At 32.0% G+C, this 22,435-nt stretch overlaps 1 protein-coding gene across 1 annotated transcript in view; it reads right to left on the bottom strand.

Moving 5' to 3' along the window:
- The window catches only part of VPS13A (vacuolar protein sorting 13 homolog A), a 337,780-nt gene that overhangs the window by 13,051 nt on the left and 302,294 nt on the right, over window positions 1-22,435 (bottom strand). The window contains exons 64-68 of the mRNA XM_044678014.1: window positions 21,640-21,715; window positions 21,378-21,541; window positions 21,068-21,113; window positions 20,848-20,971; window positions 10,052-10,166 (exon numbers count right to left, since the gene is read on the bottom strand). Coding sequence (XP_044533949.1) covers window positions 10,052-10,166; window positions 20,848-20,971; window positions 21,068-21,113; window positions 21,378-21,541; window positions 21,640-21,715 — 525 coding nt within the window. The remainder of the gene's footprint in view (window positions 1-10,051; window positions 10,167-20,847; window positions 20,972-21,067; window positions 21,114-21,377; window positions 21,542-21,639; window positions 21,716-22,435) is intronic.

Below are 22,435 nucleotides of genomic sequence, written 5' to 3'. Positions count from 1 at the left end.
TACACAAATCTGGTCATTATACTTAAGAGAGCTCAAGCTAAAATCAAGCAAAAGCTTCTCAAGAGTTAAGTCATTAACTTTAAGAGTTAAGTCACTTCCTGACAGTGTATTAATGACTGATATATTTCTATCACATTTTATAAGAAGGCAGTTATAAGAAATATCAAGGACTGGAATTTCTTACATATTTGTGAACTAAGGTCAACCTTCTGGATTATCTTAAGGAAAAAAAAGGTGTAAAGAAATATAGTGTCTTCTAATTCAAAAATAACATTTAAATTTCATTTTTATATCAATGAGTAAGTCTATGATGGACTGAAGTCTTCTTTAGCAAAAAAATAAATTTAAATTTCCCTTCTTTTCTGCAGAACATCTAACCAGTAAAGGATTGACTTCTATTGACTAGGTCAGTCTCAGACTTTTAGCAGCAAGTTTACATTACCAAACCCACAATAATAATTACTAATAAAAATAAAAATAACCAACATTTATGAAAGAGTTTAAGATTTGCATAGTGTTTTTCACACTTCATTTGATCCTCACAACCACTTTGGGAAGAAGGTACTATTCTTATCCCTGTTTTATATGTGGGCAAACTGAGGCAGATAGTGATTAAGTGCTGTGCCCAGGGTCACACAACTAAGATTCTGAGGCAAGATTTGAACTCAGGCATTCCTGACTCCAGGTACAGTGCTCTCTCCACTGATCCTAGCTACCTCTTTACAAAAGGTTTTCTGAATTCATTTCTGTAGCATTAATCTGTTGAGGACCTGTGCACCAATAGGTATTAGAGTGGTAAAAGGAAGAGCTACAACATCAGAATAAAGGTTAATTACAGGAAGGTAAAGGCTGAGTGTCAAGACAGAAAGGAGGCCTCCCTGAAATGAACCTTTGTAAAGGGTTTTTGTGTCAACTGGGAGTGCTATAAGAATTTTATCAGGTTAAGATGTCAGTTTGAAACAAAGATGTATTTAATCCTTAGAAAACAAGTTTAATTATATACTGTTTTTAAACTAAAAGAATCACTTCTTTATCTTGGGTTTCTAAATCAGGTACATTGTAAAAATTTGATGAATATAATGGATAATAAATTTTTCAAAGAAATCTATTAACCATAAGATTCATTCAATTGATTTAAGCTGTATGGCTTGGCCAAAATAACTATTTCATATCTTTTAAAACTCAGTGATTCCTTAATTCTGATATAAGAGAAAATCTAAAACTTCCATAAGGGGAAAATTAAGCCTTTAGAGGCAGATTTGGTCAATGCCAACAACTTTAGTCAAGAAATACCTGCATTATAACACCTGAAAACTCCAAATAGAACAAACTCTCAAATTTGGTTCAGCATCAAATTAAGGGCCTTGTCAGCAACTAGAAAGCTAGTCTTCCTAAAAAGAGAAAGGTATCTCTTTTTTTCATGGGCTCTACCTTGTCTAAAACTAATAAACCTAATTTGCCTGCATAACAAAATTGGGCTCTTTCCTCAGCTTTATCATCCCCTCTGGAAATATCTTCCTGAAGGGGAAGAGTAGCTGAATGAAGAGTGGGATCCAATTAGCCTTTTGAGTCTACTTCTTGTCACACTTACTGAAAATTTCAGGTGAGGTCAGGCAGACTGTTCGGCACTACTCTGATGATCTGACTGCCTATGATAAGACCCCTCTTCCAGATCAGATGTGATCATCTTCCTGAAGCAGTATAGGTAAAGATCATATCAGCTGAAGGCAGATAGATATCTTCTGATTGCTGTCAAGGCAGAGCTTCAAGCTATTTGCAAACTCCTGCAATTTCTGAAAGAAAAGAAACACACAACAAACAAAAACAGCCTCTCCCCCATACCACAAACAAACTGCAACTGTGCTACCTTCAGAAGTGACAAGAAGACAAGACAGACAATTGTGTTTTTTTTTTTTTCAAGGACATGATGCAGAATGTTTCACTTGCACTGGTCAGTTCTGTATCAATAACAATGGGAGGCAGAGAATTTCTTTTTTAAAAGACAAGCTAAGACTAAATTGTCCTGGAGGGGAGGGGCTGAGGGATAAAGGAAAATGGGAACAAAAAGAAAAAAAAGCTAACAGCAAAGGAATGAACTGTAGCTTATGTTTCTAGATGAAAATACTAAAAACGTGCTGTTGGCAATTGACATGCTCAGGGAGAAAGGGATATTTTTCTACATTGTGAATTATCCTCCAGTGAAATATAATTAAAAGGTTTTTTTGACCTTTAAAGGCAATCATATTTTCCACCAAGTAAAATACTGTCAGGAAATGTTAATGAACTTTGCTCATGGAAGTGTCTTAGTTCTGACCAAATTAAATTATTATCCTAGACATAAAATTAAAAAAATAATTGTCATTGAATATTTCATTTTTGTTTTTTGTTAAGCATTTAAAATCACCTTAAACACAGTATAAAATTAATTAAATTTAAACAGAATTGTTATTAGTTTCATTAGAATGTTTTTATTTTTTATTGAGGCTTTTCCTAAATTGCTCTTAAATGACTGTTAATGGTTTGAACACCTTATTTGCTTAATAACCAGCAGCTCAAATAAGCATAAGATCATTTTAACATAAATCTTTGTTCAACAATTTGTTTGAATTTCTATACTTACAGTAGAAACTTATCATTTCTCATGTTATAGAGAAGATGAAGTTAAAGGTACTGTACTATAATCAGGCTTAAAATCAGATGCTATCTTATAAGATTTGCTACAGTGGAAAGAGTACTGAGTTTTCAGCCAAAGGGCAGTTACTGAGCCTTACTAACTCTATTATTCCATAATTCTATGTGTGACCTTGGGCACACCACCTCACTTTTTTGGTCTGTTTCTCTTCTATTACATAAGGATCTAGAGGACCCAGACATCCTTTAAGGTCCCTCCCACCCAGTACAAAATTACACACACACACACTAAAATTGCAGGCTTTGTTTATCTTGGTTTTTTTTTTTTCATCTTTGGCACATCATTTTGGTTTTGGAGAGGTGTGAATCAGAGAACATGCCTAGCCCTTCATCTTACTGGTCATGTGATCCAGAATTTCATTTAAAAAAAGATTTAAAGAATTGGTACTTGGGCTATATTGCTGCTATACCATAGCTGATGGAAAAATAATGCCTAATCATTTTCATAAACTGGCTGAGTGAAACTCAGACTTCAGGAATGAATGGATCTACTGCATTTTAAACAAATAGAAAAACATTATCCAAACACATTAAAATCACAAGTGAATGTAACTGTTCTCCTGACAAAAGACACATTTGGTAGAGGGATAATAAAATTCCCATAAAATAAGAAATGCTTTTATGTGTACTAGTACAGATACACACACACACTCACACACACACACACACACACACACACACACACACACACACACACACCCCCATCCACTGTATATGCTGAATACAAGAATTTGAGAAATCTTTAACAAGTACCATTCTACGTTTTCTGACACTTACTTTTTTTCACCCAGAATGTATATACATACATACATACATATAGATATAGATATAAAGACAAATGAAAACAGCACCTCTTACAGAGTAATTTCTTACTCATAATTAACTTGAGTGGGTGGCAAACACATTATTAATATTATATTAAATTAATATACTATTTTTTCTAGATATTAGGCCTTCAAAATGATTAGGAATTATAGTCAACATGGAAAAATAAAGATAATTAAGTAACGATGGACAACGTATTAAGGCACAGAACTATTATGGATATTTTTATCAAGAAGAATTTTAACTAGTGATTCTTCTAGAAGATTTAAGTAAAGCAAACTTTTATATTAAGATTTGGTATACTATATTTTGGTCATGTGGTCAAGGGATGCCTTTAAAAATGTTTTTATTTTTAAGTCCTATTCACATATTTCTGTTTCCCTCTGGACTAAACAATGCATGATGGCTTCCCCTTAATAATGAAGTCCACCCTGCATTTGAAATCATTATTTTACAATACACCAAATGGTATATGTTATTGCAAGTCAGTTAATAGTATGTATTCCAATGGTACATTTTTATTACTTATAACTGCTTTGAAAAAACTTCACTCTAAAAATTCTGCCATTATTTCACATTTTTAACGTTGTCTTTTTTTTTCTATAGGTCTTAAAATAACCATTTGTTATTTACTTCATTACTCACATTATCATGTAATCTTGCAACACTGTTTGATTATAACAGGGGTAGATTCCTACTTTTTAGTTTTCCACCTACTTTCCTTTTCCAAGTTGAAATCTTGAAGTCAAAAGAACCTCTCAAAGACAGAAAGCAAAATGTTCCCTATAGAAAGGAGAGCTGCTCTTCTGCTGGCTTTTTTTTATATAGCAAAAGGCCATCCAGAAATTCAGTATTTAAATGAAATAAAAATTTAAACATAGCAAGGAAAAGATATCTTACCTAGGTGTACTTCTACCTAACAATTTCATTTTTGTATCCTGGTTTTCGCCTAGATTTCTATTCTATTCACTTACTCTTTAATTTGGAAGACCATATTGATACAATTGCCCCTAATGAACAATAAGCAGGGGTTCATCTTATTAATACAATGGAAATGAACTCAAATGCAAAATGATGAGAAAAAAGAAAAATGTTTTGTGTGCGATATAACACTATCCCTTCAACATCTGGGATACTATCCAAAAGTGGAATAATTATCAAATCATAAAAAGATCTAATCTTAAAAAATATAAACACTTATCTGACATAAAGAAATACTTTATATATATGCATGCGTATATATATAAAACTATATAAAATTGAGACCTCTAGTCAAAGGGAATTATGCAGAGATATTTTCACTGGCAAATCATTGTGGAGGGAAAGTAGAGACTGAAAAGTGAATATAAATTACAGTAGAAAACCCCCCCGATAAAATAAGGCAAAAAACCCTTAAAATTTTAAAACCTTTTAAACCTGTAGACGTTGCATAATTCTTAGAATAACTGCTATGAAAGAATTATTAGAGGGATTTGCCTGAATGAATAAAATGTTCTATATTGGAAGAATCATGGAAAGAGCCCTGGATTTGTGATTGAGACTTCAGGTTCATATCTTGGTTCCAGCATTTACTTAAAAAGTGAAAAATCAACTAAGTTTTCTGAGCCAGGATTTTTTCTTCTTTGAAATGTATATAAAGTTTGTACTACATTATTTTACAAAGTTGTTGTGAGGAAAGCTCTTTGTCAATATTTAAGTGCTATATAACAAAATAGTATTACTCAAATGAACAAGATAAAATAACTTGGAATTTATCTGGATCCTTTTTCTGATAATACGTTGTAGAAATAGAATGTTAAAAATAAAATCATCCACCTTTCCTTCCCCTACAACAGAATTATAGAACTAATAACAGCAGGAATTATCTCCAACACAAGCAGTTTAGTATCACAATTAAATCATTATTGGTACTCTACAGAGCTGAGCTGAGTGTAAGAATAATTTTCCTTTCATGGTTTCTTTTCAGAAGTACATAGAATATAGATGCAGCCTGTCATGCACCTTCTGGCTTCTAGTAAAATCAGGAGTTTTGGGAAGGGTAGGGTTGAGAAGAATAATGTGAACTAGTAAGCCAGTGGCAGCTATGATCTTCAGAAACAATGAGAGCAGGGGCAGTCACAAAGGTTGTTACTATCACCTATTTCCTCAGATTACTTGAAAAGAGCAAATATAGTGTACTCTAAGAAAAGACATTTAATTTCTCTGCATTCCTTGACAGAGAGACATTAGTTTCTATGCCACCTAAATGAATACAACGGAATGGGACTCTTTGTATAGTGTTTTGTTTTTATTTTTCCTCATCCAATATTTAAATAAATCCTGTAGTTTTAAATCCAAACAGTCACTATCAAAGAACTGATCTATGAAAGACTAATGCAGACTTCAGAATTAGAAGAAAATTCAGAATATCCATAGCCTGAACTAGTTACCAGTTTAATGGGGAAACCAAATAATGACATTATATTTTTGTAGTTTTTTTTTTTACAGAAAAGGTGACACTGAAGCAATATGTTTTACTATTAGCCAAGAAGATTATTTTGATGACCCAAATATACAATAGAAGGTATCAACTACCACATAATTGCTGACATTTATTCTTTCTCATCACTCTGGGATGTCAGATTTCTGAGGGAAGATGATCAGGGCATACAATCAACTCAATAAAAATAAATAAAAAGTAAGCATCTTGTGTCCTAAAAAATTATGGCTTTTCTTGCTGATTTTTCCAAATATTTCAAGGTATAGTTAGGTATTTCCTTCTCTTCAAGAGTACAAAGAAGATACACATGTAGTGATATTTATTAGAAAAAATTCTTGACTACTTGTCCCAATTAATAATAGTTTGTGGACAAAATGGATGCCTCAAAGAGGTACTGTGGAAGGACGTATACAATAGAATTATAATGAAACAATGTAAGAAAACGGTTCTTATTAGCTCATTAGAACTCTTTATATGTTTTTTAAAAAGAAAGTGGAACTATTACATTGCTACCCCAAATTATATAAAATCAAATGTTAAAATAATTGATGGAACTGAGGATAAAGTGAAAATGGTAGCAAAATGGTTCTTTTCTCTCTCTCTCTTGAGAGGAAAATGATTATATTATTTAACCTTTCTAGGACAAATCACAATGGTTTTTATTAAATGTACAATGTTCCTTCCATGTACTATAAATGATGGAACAGAACAACAGATTCGCATTCTTTCAAATTAGAGAAGTTTATTGTTATTAAAAGGAAACTGACAAGATAGTTCTGAAATAGAAAGTAAATATAAAAAACTGATGAGCTTTTTTCTCTTGGCATTTTTTCTTTAATACATTGTAAATACATTAAAGTCCAGAAAGGTTACATTGAAAACATACATGAATTTTGCTAACAAATGAGCAGGTGACTTAAAATAAAAAGATACTATAAAGAAAAACTTGCAAATATGAAAATAACAAAAATACAATTTATAGACAAATCTGAAAAAGGCACTTATTACAATGCTACACAATATTTTGGACACAAATGATATATGTATATTTATAACATGACTGACTTTAGACAAAATCATAACTATTTTTTCAGTTTAAATGATGTAATTATATTTCTTTCCAAAGTTCTATAAAAATATGTTGAAAGAGGAAAATAATTTAACACCCTAACTAGTCAATTATGGAAGTTACAAAAGCAGCCACACACCATGTGAATAAAAAAGTTCAACTCAAAATGACAAATAATGCATGCGTTTAAATAATACAGGTCTGACTAATCATTATCATCACTACTACTACTATTGAGAATCATACTCCGCTCCCTTTTAGCATAAAAGTTCTGTAAGCATGTTAAAGGGGGAAAAAAAGAAGTAAAAAGGTTAGTTTAATATAGCAAATTGTCTTAAAAACATGCACAATTATGAAATGTTTTAGAATTCTGAATACTATTTAAAGCATTCTTTTTGGCTGTTAGGTTGTATTTGTAGATTTAAATGAATTCTGTTAAGTATATAGTCTTTAGGACAGACAGAACCAATTTGTCTGGATTACTTTAATGTTAAAAAATGTTTTGTGGCACACTGTGAAAAGTAATCTAATGTCAACCATTACTCTGGTTAGCTAAATTTAACTGACCGTAGTCCCAATCAAGACTATTTGGGAAAATAACAAGATGTTACTGCCTAGTTGGAAATGTACATGCTAAAAAGAGACATTTTATACAGACTCCTTTCATCACACATATTATATATGAAAAAAATTATCTTAAGTAGTTCACAGAAGCATGACTAGAAAATGAAGAGGAAATATTAAGGTAAAACTCCCTTAACTATGAATCGTTTTCTAAGATTAGTATTATTAAACAATGTGCAAGAATTCTAAATCAAATTTTTAATCCTGCCTGTCAGTAACAAATTTCTTTTCCAAATTATAACTATGAAATATAAACTGTAAGAATTTCTAAACAGTGTTAAGAAAATAGAGCACAGTTTTGTCAATAGCTTCTATATTTCATAGATATTCCATATGATTAAAAGAATGGGCTAATCACAAATATCTAAAAGATATTTGTGGAAATGTGGGTCATTTGAGTTAATGCTTTGTTTAATATCCTCAAGCATAGTAACAGATAACACTTATTTGGGTCATTAAGCATTGTCATTAGTTAAATACCTATTATATTTGGTAAACTTCTTAATGGCATACCAAAAATACAGGAATTTATAAAGATTTACACATAACAATGTCCTTCACCTCTTCAAAGTTTAAAGTTTCCAAAATAACCATTATCCAAAGATGGAGGCATTTCTATATTTCCTGGAAACTAAGGTAGTAGAAGAATCTATAGGAACTATTGGTTTCTGAATCTATTTTACTTTAATACCTAGGAATGAAGTTAAAGCATTAACACTTACACTTTTCATAACTACATCTCTATGCCTCCAACTAGAATATTTATAATACATACTACATATAGAGTGCATAGTATAAAACTTTTAAACTCTTAATATATTTTAAAAGAATTTAAACTATTATAATTAAAACTGATTGATTTAAATGTTAGAATAACTTGAGCAAGAAAGAATATAGTTGGGTAACATTTTTTAAGTACAAGAAGGGATGATTTTAACCTTCACCACATATCATTTTTAAAAATATATTTTATCTTATAATGCACATTAAAAATCACATTTGATTGATGGTTACTAGTTTTATTCCAAATTGAAATTATTTTAAAGTTTTAGAAAGATATTATGTCATATGCAGTTTGACAATTCTTTATAAAAAGCTGCATTGTCAAAAAATCTCTGGCTTCATGTTTTACTATCACAGTGTTCATCATTCACAAGGATTCTGTAATGAAAATTATAGGATATATGCTTTACTGTTTAGGAGTAGTTAAATTTGAACCCTGGCTTGTTTAGTTTACTCACAATCACCTTTAAACAGTATTATTTTAACAGAACAAAATAATAATCAAAGACAGCATTACCAGAGTATATTACAGTCACCAATGTGTTCTGTAATAAACATTAACAGTGCTGTAGTAAATATTTATTTCTACAAAGAAAGTCTCTCTTTGTTTTCTCACTGACGATTTAGTTCACTTTAAATCATGTAAAATGTTTTAAATTATATGGACATTTATTGGAAAAACACAACTTTTAAACAGTTAATTAATGATAGGAGCACTTCCAGTTAACTTAAAAAAAAAAACCTTTCTTCTTCAACTGTCTGTGGATGAATTATTCTAACTCAGTCATGTCATTACAGAAGATCTTCCTTTATAGGGAAAAAAACAACCTGGTTATTAAGTCCAGCAAAATGTTTTGCAAATAGAATGTACTATGGACAACAGATGGAGGAGAGTAAGCAAGTAAGTAGTATTTAAATGTTTTGTTATGGCTCAAATAATTGTCTGAAAAGTGTAAGAATACTAAAAAAACTCTGCTATGTGAATAGTTGTGATTCTTGATTCCAGGGCAAATATCACATGGACTCTAAATCTCTTTGTGGCACTAATAAAACACTGCAAAAATGACATTGCACAATTGTCAAAATAATTATTATTAGATTCACAGGTTATACAAGGCAAAGTGGGTTTCAACTCATCTTATTGGACTTTACATAGGTAAATCTTGGTTGAAAATGTATAAGGTGAAAAATTAAAATAAGACCCTACAAAACATTTAGACTCTCTAATAATCCCTATATATGTAGTTACCATTAGTAAGGTTTTTCACTTTATTAAAAACAGTGCAATTGTTGTATGAAGTTTGCAAAGTTTTATGGCTATGTTGATATAAAAATCTATTGTAGGCTTTCACTTGCAAAGTCATGCATTAACTGTTTTCATATCAAACTTTTTGATACCTGTAAAAAAGAAAAAACTTTACAGTGAATAAATGTACTTTGAAATTTAAGTATTAGAAAGTTATAAGTAAAAGGATTAAGCAGTTTGTGAGAAAAACTCAAAAGCTTCACATTTAAATTCTTAAAGGAATTTAAACCTCAAAAACAATTTTATATTAAGTGTAGTAAGATAATGATTTTACCTGTAACATCTGATTTCCAGTTCCATCCCTCAACCTGTAAGGTCTAATAACGCCATCTTCATTAAAGAATCTTGGAGGACGAAGACTCTCTACTTCATCAGAAGTCTCAGTAGCTCTAGGCGAAAATAATGCAGAGGTAAAACTATGTAACAACTCCCCTTCCACACACACACAAACACACAATATAATAAGTAGGTACTAGATAATCCTTTTTGTGTTTAAGTGATCATTTCATATTATTGCTTTTCTAGTTACCAAACTGAAATGACAAATCATGAGAAAGAATTAAAGTTAACAACTAATGCTTTAGGAGGTAGCTTTGTGGCTCCCTGGATAGAGAGCCAGGTCAAAAGATGGGAAGTCTTGTGTTCAAATCTGAACTCAGATACATCCTAACTATGTGACCCTGGGCAATTTAATTAATCTCCGTTGCTTAGCCCTTGCCATTCTTTTGCCTTAGAACCAATATACAGTATTAATTCTAAAACAGAAAGTAAGGGTTAAAAAAGCCCCCAAAATAATGCTTTATTTTTCATGCAGAATTTGACAAATTTGGAATTATCAGTAGGGCCACTAAGTGGCACAGGGGATAGACAGAGTGCCAGTCTTAGAGTCAGAAAGCTTTATTTTACTGAGTTCAAATCTTGTCTTAACCACTTACTAATTGTATGAGCCCGGTCAAGCTGCCTGACCCTATTTGCCTCAGTTTCTTCATCTGTGAAATGAGCTGGAGAAGGAAATGGCAAACCATTCCAGTATCTTTGCAAAGAAAATCCCAAATGGGGTCAAGAAGAATGAAATATGACTGAAAATGAATGACTAATTTTTATTATCAGGATTATCAATAATATATCCAATGTAAAATCCAATAATCCTTTTCTTTTTATTACTCATATAGTAGATTCTTGATTATTTACAATTTCAGAAGGAAATCTTGGATTTCACCAGTTGGGGTTGAGGCAGCAATTCACATTGATTTATATTATGAATATTTTACTGATATTTACATATAATAGATAAAATTTTTATCAAAATCTTTACTTTAATGCCTAACTCAGATATGGAATTAACTCTATGGTCTCAAAGACTATGCTAGTAAGGTACAAAGCTCTGTTAGACCATAAGCAAGCTGGAAAGAATATTGTGCCAACCTTGTTGCGTGAAGGCCATTTGGTTTATGGGAACTGTTCAATATTAGTAAGGAAGTCTTTCCAATGCAGTCAAATCATATAAATACATATACACATATACATATACTCTGTCCTGTGTAGCACCTTTTGATTTCCAGAAAAATGTTCTAAATCACTCTTGATTAGAGAAATTTAAATTAAAACAACTCTAAGGTACCACCTTCACACCTATAAGATTGGCCAACAGGACAATAAAGGAAAATGATAAATGTTGGAAAGGATGAGGAAAAAATGGAATACTAATATATTGCTGGTGGAGTTGAGTACAATTTGGATCTACGACAAAGGGCTATAAAACTGCAAAGCCTTAGATTCCATAAACCACTACTAAGTTTGTATCCCAAAGAGATTTTTTAAAAAGGTGGAGAAAAGACTTACTTGTACAGAAATATTTATAGTAGCTCTTTTTGTGGTGGCAAAGAATTGGGAAATTGTACTATTGTGCTATAAGAAATGATGAGCAGGATGAATTCAGAAAAAGGTGAGAAGACTTACATGAACTAATGTGAAACAAGCGGAACCAGCAGAATACTTTATTTTATTAAAAGCAGTATGATGATCATCTATGAAAGACTTAGTGACACAGCAAAATGATCAGGACAATTCTGAAGGAGTTATGACAAAGAAAGCTATTCCCCTACAGAGAAAGACCTATAGGAGTTGGAATTCAAATCAATGTATATTTTATTTTTGTTTTTAATTTGGGGGTTTTGGTTTCATATGAATATTCTCTTACAACAATATGAAAGTATGTTTTCCATGATCAATGGATATATAAACCAGATTAAATTGCTTACCATCTGTGGGAGTAGAGAGGGAAGAGAGGTAGAGAGACTTTTTAGATCTTATAATTTCAAAAAAAATTTATTGAAAATTATTTTTGGGTATAAGAAAGAAAATAAAATATATTTGAAAAAGACAATAAACAAAAAATGATGGCAATAATTCAGTTTCTAGATAGTTGAAAAACTTTATATTTAGCTGTAAGTGCTCTAAATGTGAGATAGTTATCCAATGATGAACAGGTTGATATATTGTTAGAAGAAGAAACCATATGAATGTTGACATTCTTACTGTAAATAAAACCAGAAAGCAAAACATTTGTAGCTAAATGAATAGATCATTCACATATTCTCTCCAGTCTCCAGGACTATTATAGTCAAATTTCAGATCTCCTGGGCCAAGGAAAAAGTACCATAAGCAGCCAGAAAGAAACTATTCAAATATCCTGAAGCTTTGGTCAGGATTACACAGGACCTAGTAGCATCTACATTAAAGGATTGGAAGGCATGGAATATAATATTGTGAAAGGCAAAGGATCTAGGCCTACAATCAAGAATTATACACCCAGCAAAATTGAGCATAATATTCCAAGGGGAAAAATGGACATTTAATGGAAAAAAATTTCAGACTTTCTTGACCAAAAACACTAGAGCTAAAAAGAAAATCTGTTAAGCAAATTTGACACTCAAGAAAAGCATAAAAATATAAAGTGAAAACGTAGGGATTTTAATAAGGCTGAATTGAGTACATTCACAACAATAAAGGTGATAATTAAAATAATTTAGATATCTATGATACCTGAGATACAATTATTTAAGAGACTTAAGAACTTTATCACTATTAGAGCAGTTAAAAAGAGCATACATAGAAAGAAGAAAGCTAAATAAGATGGGCTGATAACAACAACAAAAATTCCAAGAGATCAGAAAGAGGAACACAAGAGGAGAAGAGAAAGGGAGTAAACTATCTCTCATTAAGAGGCATATGAGAGGCAAATACAGTGGAAGAGAGCACAGACAATGAAGCAAGACCAAATACCAAACATAAACATAGATGAACCAAATGCCATAGTATCCAGATTCCTAAAGGAAAAGTTACATGAGTTATAGGAAGAAACAGATAGTAAAATATTACTTAGTGGGGACCTCAACCTTTCCCTCTCAAAAGTAGATAAATTCAACCAAAAATAAATAAGGAAGAAGTTAAGGAGATAAATAGAAATTTAGAAGTTCAATATAATAGACCTCTGGAGAAAACTGAAAGGGGATAGAAAAAAATACACCTTTTTCTCACTAATACATAACACTTTCACAAAAATTGATAATATAATAGGGCATAAAAACCTCTCAAGAAAATGTAGAAAAGTATACTTTTCAGACTATAATGCAATAAAATTACATTCAACAAAGAACAGAAGACTAAAAATGGGAAACTAATCTTTCCCTAAAGAATGAATGGTTGAAAGCTCAAAAATAGAAACAATCAATGATTTCATTAATGAAAATTGCATTAAGAAGATAATACACCAAAATTTATGGGATGCAGCTAAAGCTGCACTTAGGGGGTAAATTTGTATTTCTAAATGCTAATATAAATAAAACAGAGAAAGAACAGATCAATGAACTAGGCATGCACCTGGAAAAAGAAAACCAAACAAACTAAAAAGCTATAATTAAATACCAAATTGGAAATCCTGAAAATCAAGGGAGAGATTAACAAAACTCAAAGTAAGAAAATCATTGAACTAATAACTAAGACAAGGAGTTGGTTTTATGAAAAATAAATAAAATAGATAAATCATTGGTTAACGTGTTATAAAAAAGAAAACAAATCACTAGTATCATAAAATTAAAAAGACAAAACCACAACCAATGAAGAATAAATTAAAGTAGTTATTGGAAGTTATTTTTCCCACCTACCAATAAATCTGCCAATTTAGGTGAATAAACCACCCATATTAACAAAAGAAGAAACAGATTACTTAACCCCATTACAGGAAAAAGAAATGGAACAACCATCAAAGAACTGCATAAGAAAAAGACCCCAGGGTCAGATGGATTCACAAGTGAATTCTACCAAACATTCAAAAAACAACTTAACTCTAACAATAAATAAACTATTTGGAAAAGGAGAAGAGGGAATCCTTCCAAATTTTTTTTTGTGACACCAATACAATACTGATAACTAAACCAAGAAGAGCTAAAACTGTGAAAGAAAACAAAAGATCAATCTCACTAATGAAACTATGTAAAAAATTTAAATAAAATACTAGAACCATACACTATGATCAGGTAGGTTTTATACCAGGAATTAATGGATAGTTCAATATTGGGAAAACCATCAGCATACCTGACCATATCTATAACAAAATCAATAGAAACCATATGATTATTTTAATAGGTACAGAAAAAAACATTGGACAAAATATTTTTTAAAAATTGAAAACATCAGAATACGGGAAACCTTCCTTAAAGTGATAAATGGCATTTATCTAAAACCATCAACAAGCATTATATGTATTAGGGATTCAAATCTAAGTACACAGCTCTCTCTTTGTTAAATAGAAAGAAAAAAAGTACTTCCAACCTCTGTGCTGTGTGGCTCACGTAAATAAATTATATCCAGGAATGATTATGGGCTACCATAAATAAGTAATAGTCATCAAAATACTCCAGAACCTAACCCTAAGTTAATTCTCTAACCTAGAATTTTCATTTGAGAAAGTTTCTTCTTGTGTTTGATAGTTTGACTATTTTTGTGCATAAAGATCCTTCTTTTTGGTTTTTATCTTTTTGAGATACAAAGCTATATTGCTAGATCAAAATTTTATAGCTCTTTGGCCATAGGTTGAAATTGCTCTCCAAAATGACTGAATCAGTTCACGATTCCCTTAACAGTGCATTGGTGTCTCAATTTTCCCACATGCCCACCAAATTTTGTCATTTTCCTTTTATGTCATAATAGTCGATCTGATAGGTGTGGGGTGGTACCTCAAAGTTATTTTAATTTGTATTTCTCTAATTAATAGTGATTTAGAGCTTTTTTGGCATGAATTTTTATGACTTTAAAGTTTTTATGACTTTGAGAACTTCCTATTCATATCCGTTGACCCTTTATCAATTGGAGAATAACTTGTATTCCTATACATTCAACTCATTTCTCTGTATATTTGAGAAATGGGGCCTTTATTAGAGATGTGTTATAAAATTTTTTGCACCATTATTATTACTGTGTATTACTCTCTATCCTATTCCTATGTTTAGTTTCTGACCACCACATCTCCCAATCTGGCCTCTTTTCTATCAACTCCACTACCTTCTCTTAACCTGTTCCCCTCCTACTTTCCTTTGGGTAAGATAGATTTTTATTCCCAATTGATTATGTAACTTCTTCTATCTTTGGGCCAATTCTGATGAGAGCAGGTTCATGTGCTCCCTTTCCCACTTCTTCCCCCATCATCCCTTCCTCTGTACAAGCTGTTTCGTGCCCCTTTTTATGTGAGATAATTTACTCCATTCTATTATCTCCTCCCCCCCTTCTCCCAATGCATTCCTCTTTCTCATGCCTTAATTTTATTTTATTTCTTAGATATTATCCCATCATATTCACCTCACACCCTTGCCCTCTGTCTATGCCCTTCTAACTGTTCTAATAATGATAAAGTTACAAGAAGTCATTATCCCAGGATGGGATGTAAACAATTTAAACTTATTTAATGTCTTTTTGATTTTTCCTTCCTATTTACCTTTTAAAGCTTCTATTAAGTCTTATAGTTGAAAATCAAATTTTCCATTCATTTGTGGTCTTTTTATCAGGAATGTATGAAAAGCCTCTATTTCACTGAATATCCAATTTTTCTCCCTGAATGATTATACTCATTTATGATGGGCAAGTGATTTTTGGTTGAAGTCCTAGCTCCTTTGTCCTCTGGAATATATTTTAGGCCCCTTGATCCTTTAATATAAAAGCTGCTACATCTTTTGTTTTCCTGACTTGCTCATTTTTCAACCTTTTTACCATAAAATTAAATTGTTAAAATTAGTTAAAATTGGTCTCCATAATAGTGGTAAAGGGAGCACTTTCAACTCTGGTTTCTTTGTGCAGCTAGATCTGGGGATCTATAAGTTTTTAGTTCTTCCAAGGTGATATGATGTAAGGAGAGGTATGTTTAATACTCTCCTGGCCTGAGCCCTGGTCTGTTAGTAACCACAAGTACTCTTTACCCCCTTGTCTCTGTGACCAGAGTCCTCTGTTCCCCTGTGGCCTCAAGTGCTGGTGTGTGCTAATTTTCCTCCTCACTCTGAGACCATGACCCAGGATTGTGACTCAGATCAATATTTGGGCAATGTGACAAGAGTCTTGCACCCAGAGTCAAGAAAAGGACCTCTGTAATCTCTTTCTGAGCAGTTATCTGTGGCTGAGAGCTCCAGAAACCTTTATTGCTGACTTAGTTGTGCCCAAAGCCTGTTGCTAAGGTTGGGGGTGGGGTCTGCTTTGGTATGCCACTTGAACTCCATTTTTACCTTTGATGCATTAGATCTTTCATGCCGGCCTTCAAAGTTGTTTTGGCCCCAAAATTTATTTCACCCCATCTTTCTGTGGGTTTTACTGCTCCAAAATTCATTTTTAGAATTATATTGTGGGTTTTTTTTAAGAGTAATTTCAAAGAGATCAGGTGGAGTCTGTGTACTTTCTTTGCCTTCTTGGCTCTACCTCCTGCATTTAGTTTCTTAAAATATTCCTAAAAAAGGTATCATAAAGGTCCCTTGGATCTTATACAGGTTGTAAGACTTCAGGAACTATTGCATCTTTTTTACAAATGTAATGAATATGCAGTTTGTGGCACCAATCTTTAAAAAATAATTCATTGGTTTGTTTTTGTTTGGAGATCTATCCAGAAGAAAAAAATAAATTCCAAAATGACACTTACATTTACAAATTTAAGGTTTTTTTTCCTACATAAAAATTTCCCTACTGATGTCAATAGCTAAGCTTTCTTATCCTTACTCAAGCATCATACATTAAATTTCCTATTACACTTTCATTTTAGGATCTCTGTACTAATGGTGTAAATGATTTAAGCAGTATATAGAATATTATTTGCTCATATTTATATTTCACACAACTTGAAGAATAAGAAAAGAAAATGATTTAAGAAGCAAATGTAATGAGAATTTAGCAGGAAATGGAAATATTCCTATATTTCATGCTCATCCTTTTAATATAATTTTTGCCAAATCTAACCAGTACTTATTAGAATTATTACAGTTCTTGATTTTTCTGTTAAATTTACATCTTGAATTAAAAAAAGATCTTTTATTTATTTAGATTTTCCACCTGATGTTCTGTTGTCATATATAGAAAACTAAAATTACACCATAAAATTATATCTGAAAAAAAAAGAAGCAGCAGCAGCAATATAAGGATCCTTTCAAGGTCTCTATGAAGAATTCTGGTATTGACTGTGAGACACGGGATACAATGGCATAGGACCTCCCAGCAAGGCATGCCTGCCTCACAGAAGGCATTATATTCTATGATCCAAACAGAATTGCAGTAGTGCAAAAGAAATGAGAGATGTACAAATTTAGAGATATCTTCATCCCAAATATTTATATAGGCTACTTGTGCCCAATCTGTGGTAGAGCTTTTGAGCTTGAGTCTGATCAACCACTATCCAATACATTATACACTGACCTCAACATAATGATGTCATTTTGATCTCTTGAAGTACGAAGGACAGCAACTAAAAAAATTATTATCTCAACTGAGATGATATATAAGAACAAAAGTCATTAACCAATAAATTAGTAGTCAAAGGATACAAACAGTTCTCAAAGGAATTACAAATTATTAATGACTTTATGAATATATGTTCCAATTTACCAGTCAGATAAGAAATGTAAAAACAAACAACCTTGAGATTTCATCTCACATTAAGCAAACTGGAAAAATTAACAAAGGACAGAAATTGTTGGAGGGGATGAGGGAAGAAATGATATGGTACAACATTGTTGGTGGCACTGTGAATTAGTGCACCATTTTAGAAGGGATTATGCAAATAAAGTGACAAAAATAACAGTACTCTTTGACAAAGATTCTATTAAGGGCATATACCTGCAGATCATTAATAAAAAAATAAAGACCTCATATATGCCAAAATATCTATAGCAATTTTAAGAAAACAGAGTAAACCGTCATTACTGAAGAATACACAAACTATACATAAATATAATTGAGTATTCCTATGCTATAAGAAATGACAAATATTCTTAAATAAGTCAGTATAGGTAAAATGCTAAATCTTAAACCACTATATAAATGCCAGTTATTTTATTACAAAGAAGCATGGAAAGATTCATATGAAATGAGGCTAAGTAACCAGAGCCAGGAAATAATATATACAATTCACAACAACGTATATGGAAAGAATAATAACTATAATACAATAAAAAATGTTACAAAATTATAAAGAAAAATTGTGATTCCAAAGAAGAAATAGCAGACACTTCTGTTTCTTCTTTTACAGAAGTGGGAGGGATTCACAGATGTGTATCACAGCATATATTTTTTTTTCCACTTAGATAAAATATTATTTTTTAAAAATATTTTCCATGGTTATATGATTCATGTTCTCTCCCCTCCTCTCTTTCTTCCCCCCTGCAAGCACTGACAAGCTCCACTGGGTTATACACACAGCATATATATTTAGAATTTTTTCCAATGTATTGGTCAATTTTGCTGTTTTATTCTTCATTCTTTTTTCTTTCTTTAAAATATTAAGTTATATGGGAGGGGGAGAATATGGCATAAAGGGACAATTTTAAGTAATGTATAAATAAAAGATATTTAAAAACTTATTTTTAAAATAAAATAAAAATAACTAGAACTATTTCCTAATTAACAAATGGTCAGAGTGATATAGATAGGTAGTTTTTAAAGGAAGAAATCTAAGTTGTCAATAGCTTTATGAAAATGGTTTAAATTGATCAGAGAAATTAACATGAAAGTAACTCTGAAATCCACTTTACAACTACCAGATTAGAAAAACTGACAAAAAAAGGAAGAGGCATTTTAAAAAAAATTACTTTTTATCTTAGACTCAATATTGGTTCTAGAGCAGAAAAGTAGGAAGGGCTAGGCAATAGAGGTTAAATGACTTGCCCAGGGCCACACAGCTAGAGGGTATCCAAGACCAGATTTCAACCCAGGAGCTTTCATTTTCAAGCCTATATCTGTATCTGCTGAGTCATCTAATTGTCCTAAAAAATAGGCATATTGATGCCCTGTTAGTGGAACTATGTCTCAGCCATTCTGGAAAGCAATTTTGAACTATGTCCAAAAAGTCATTAAACTGAATATCTTTCAATCATCTGATGATATTACCATTCAGTCTATACAAGAAAGAGAACAAAGAAAAGATGCTATATGTAAATAAACAAACAAATAAATAAATATATGTGTATGTGTGTGTGTGTGTGTGTGTGTGTGTGTGTGTGTGTGTGTGTGTGTATTTCTACTTCCTCTTTTTGTGTAATGGCAAATCACAGGAAACCAAGTAACTATCAGTATGGAATATGGATGAACAAATTATAGCAGATAAATGTAATGGAATATTATTGTGACCAAAAAATGACAACTTGGAAAGACTTCAGAATTGTAATCAATGCAAGAATTGATTATGATTCAAGGGGGACTGATAATGAAGCATACCAAGTCTCTTATTTTCCAAGACAAAGTCCAACTGTGGTCACATACAAAAATATATGACTCCTTCTGTACCTTGTGTACATAACTGCAAGGAGCAAAGTGAGACATGTTTTTTGTACATGGCCATTGTTGGAATTTGTTTTACTTCATTATGCATATTTGTTATAAAGGTTTTTTAATTTTATTTTTTTAAATGATGGAGAAATTGGAAATAGAAAATAAATGCTTATTAATAGAAAAATAAAAATATATAAACTAATAAAAAGACATAAAATAATAAACATGATAAGAAAAGTATATACGTTGATTTTACAGCAAGTGAAAATAGATTGATAGCCTAGTGCTGTACTGATGATACCCAAGAATTGTTAAAAGAACAAGAAGTCTAAATGCTTGAGATTCTAATTATTGTACTTATTACTGTGGTAAAATGTCTACGGAGGATCAAAGCAAAAACATATATGAGCACCACATAAGAAAAGGAGAGGGGCAGCTGGGTAGCTCAGTGGAGTGAGAGTCAGGCCTAGAGACAGGAGGTCCTAGGTTCAAACCCGGCCTCAGCCACTTCCCAGCTGTGTGACCCTAGGCAAGTCACTTGACCCCCATTGCCCACCCTTACCAATCTTCCACCTATGAGACAATATACCAAAGTACAAGGGTTTAAAAAAAGAAAGAAAGAAAGAAAGAAAGAAAGAAAAGGAGAGGTAAATAAGACACACTAGGAGTAGAAACATTTAAACCTGAATGAGATTATGATTATTGGTATAATGTGCTTGTACAATTTACCTTGCAGATTTGCTGTGAGTATATGTTAAGGTAAATGTATGTAAGTTTGTTGTAAACTTTTGGTGGCTACATACACTGTGTGTTATCATCATAGAATTTCCAAGCTACAAAGCATCTTGGACAGAAGAACTTTGTTCAAATGTCTTCAAGCAAGCAAAATGAAATTAGAAGTTAAGCAATTTGTACTGAATCAAATGATTACCTAAAATACCAGATAATTGAGGGAGGACTAGTACACAGTTCACTGCCATGACGCAAATGGTTGGTTTATCCACTTTCTAAGTGTTAATACATATTTCATTCTATCTTATAGTGAATAGAATTTACCTTTTAATTCCCTGAAAGGTGCTACTAGCCATATCAATAATTCCTCCTGTTGGTCTTGCCACAGCTCCAACTAATCCTTTCCCAACACCCTTAAAGAACCCTGCTGCTCCTTCTTTTTGGGCTCCTAGAAAAAAACACCAATTTAGAATGAGAAAGATGAAAAATTTCTAAATAGGAACTTTGCTAATTATGTATGATTCAAAGGAACTACTCTACTTACCTTTGATTGGCTTAGTCACTATTCCTGTTATGCCACTTACAAAACCCTGGATGAAAAAAAATTACAAATTTGCATAGGTGTCTTCAAACACAAAACTTTAAATTATGGATTTTAAGAAAATAATTTTACTTTTTGTTTTCTATACATAATTACCCTGTTTGATTATTTTGCTTAACTCTCAGAGTCAGTATTATATCTTGCCTTTGAGGAAATTAAAAGCACTCTATTTGTATATGTATAACCTCCTACTGCTTTTCAGGTTTTAATAGTTGATATAGTAGAAAATGAAGAACTAAGAAGTTTTTCTTACAGATACTAAGCCTTTTCCTCCACGTGTGATGCCTTCTCTAAGACCTGCAGGTTGTTTATTCATGGCTTCTCTTCTCTTCTGCTGGTAATCTTCATCCATAGTCATGGCAGCAACACCTTTAGCCATAGCATTAGTAATTTTAGAGGCAGCACCTGCCAGTCCACCTAATAGAAATTAAAGTATGTTAGGTAAATAATACAATGTAATTTCAGTACATATTGCAACATATGCCTCCCTCAACATCACGATGACAATTACTTACCAACAGCTCCTCCAACTAACGCTTTAAGTCCTAATGCCATACCCTCTACAAATTCCTCAGGACCTTGGATGGCTCCCTTAATGGACAAAAACAAAATTCACAATTAAAAATTCTATTAGCACTAGAATTTGCAAATAAAGTTCATTTAGTAAACAATGCTTCTAACACAGTTTAAAGCATGCTACAACCTACTTAATGTTTAAATTGTACATGATCTCAGGTAATGGATTTAATAAGGCATGAGGAGATGTGCTTGATGTACTATCAGTAAACAAATACAATAGTAGTGTTACAGTTTCTGAAAATATTGTTTTGAATAAGTTATGCATCTTGCTACAATTTTATTATTTTCAAACAGTCTTTTTTAAAAGAATAATGCCGGGGCAGTTGGGTGACTCAGTGGATTGAGAGCCAGGCCCAGAGACAGGAGGTTCTAGGTTCAAATGTGGCCTCAGACACTTCCTAGCTGTGTGACTCTGGGCAAGTCACTTGACCCCCATTGCCCACCCTTACCAATCTTCTGCTTTGCAACCAATACACAGTATTGATTCTAAGACAAAAGATAAGGGTTTTAAATTTTTTTTAAATTGCTTAAAAGGATAATGCCAAGGTAAACTTCAGCTCAGACTCTTTGAGAATGATTCTTTATTATTAATGAGATATGTTGTATAAATGAGATTTTTCTACAAAGTATGTCCAAACATTGTCAAAAACAGTTTTTCTTATATAAGGAATAAGACTATATATCCCCCAAAAATGACAGTAAAGGAAAATAATAAATGTTGGAGGGGATGTG

Source organism: Gracilinanus agilis, chromosome 1 (genome assembly GCF_016433145.1).
Source record: "Gracilinanus agilis isolate LMUSP501 chromosome 1, AgileGrace, whole genome shotgun sequence".
In the NCBI taxonomy this organism is placed as follows: domain Eukaryota; kingdom Metazoa; phylum Chordata; class Mammalia; order Didelphimorphia; family Didelphidae; genus Gracilinanus; species Gracilinanus agilis.
This window is presented reverse-complemented; position numbering and strand designations above follow the sequence as displayed.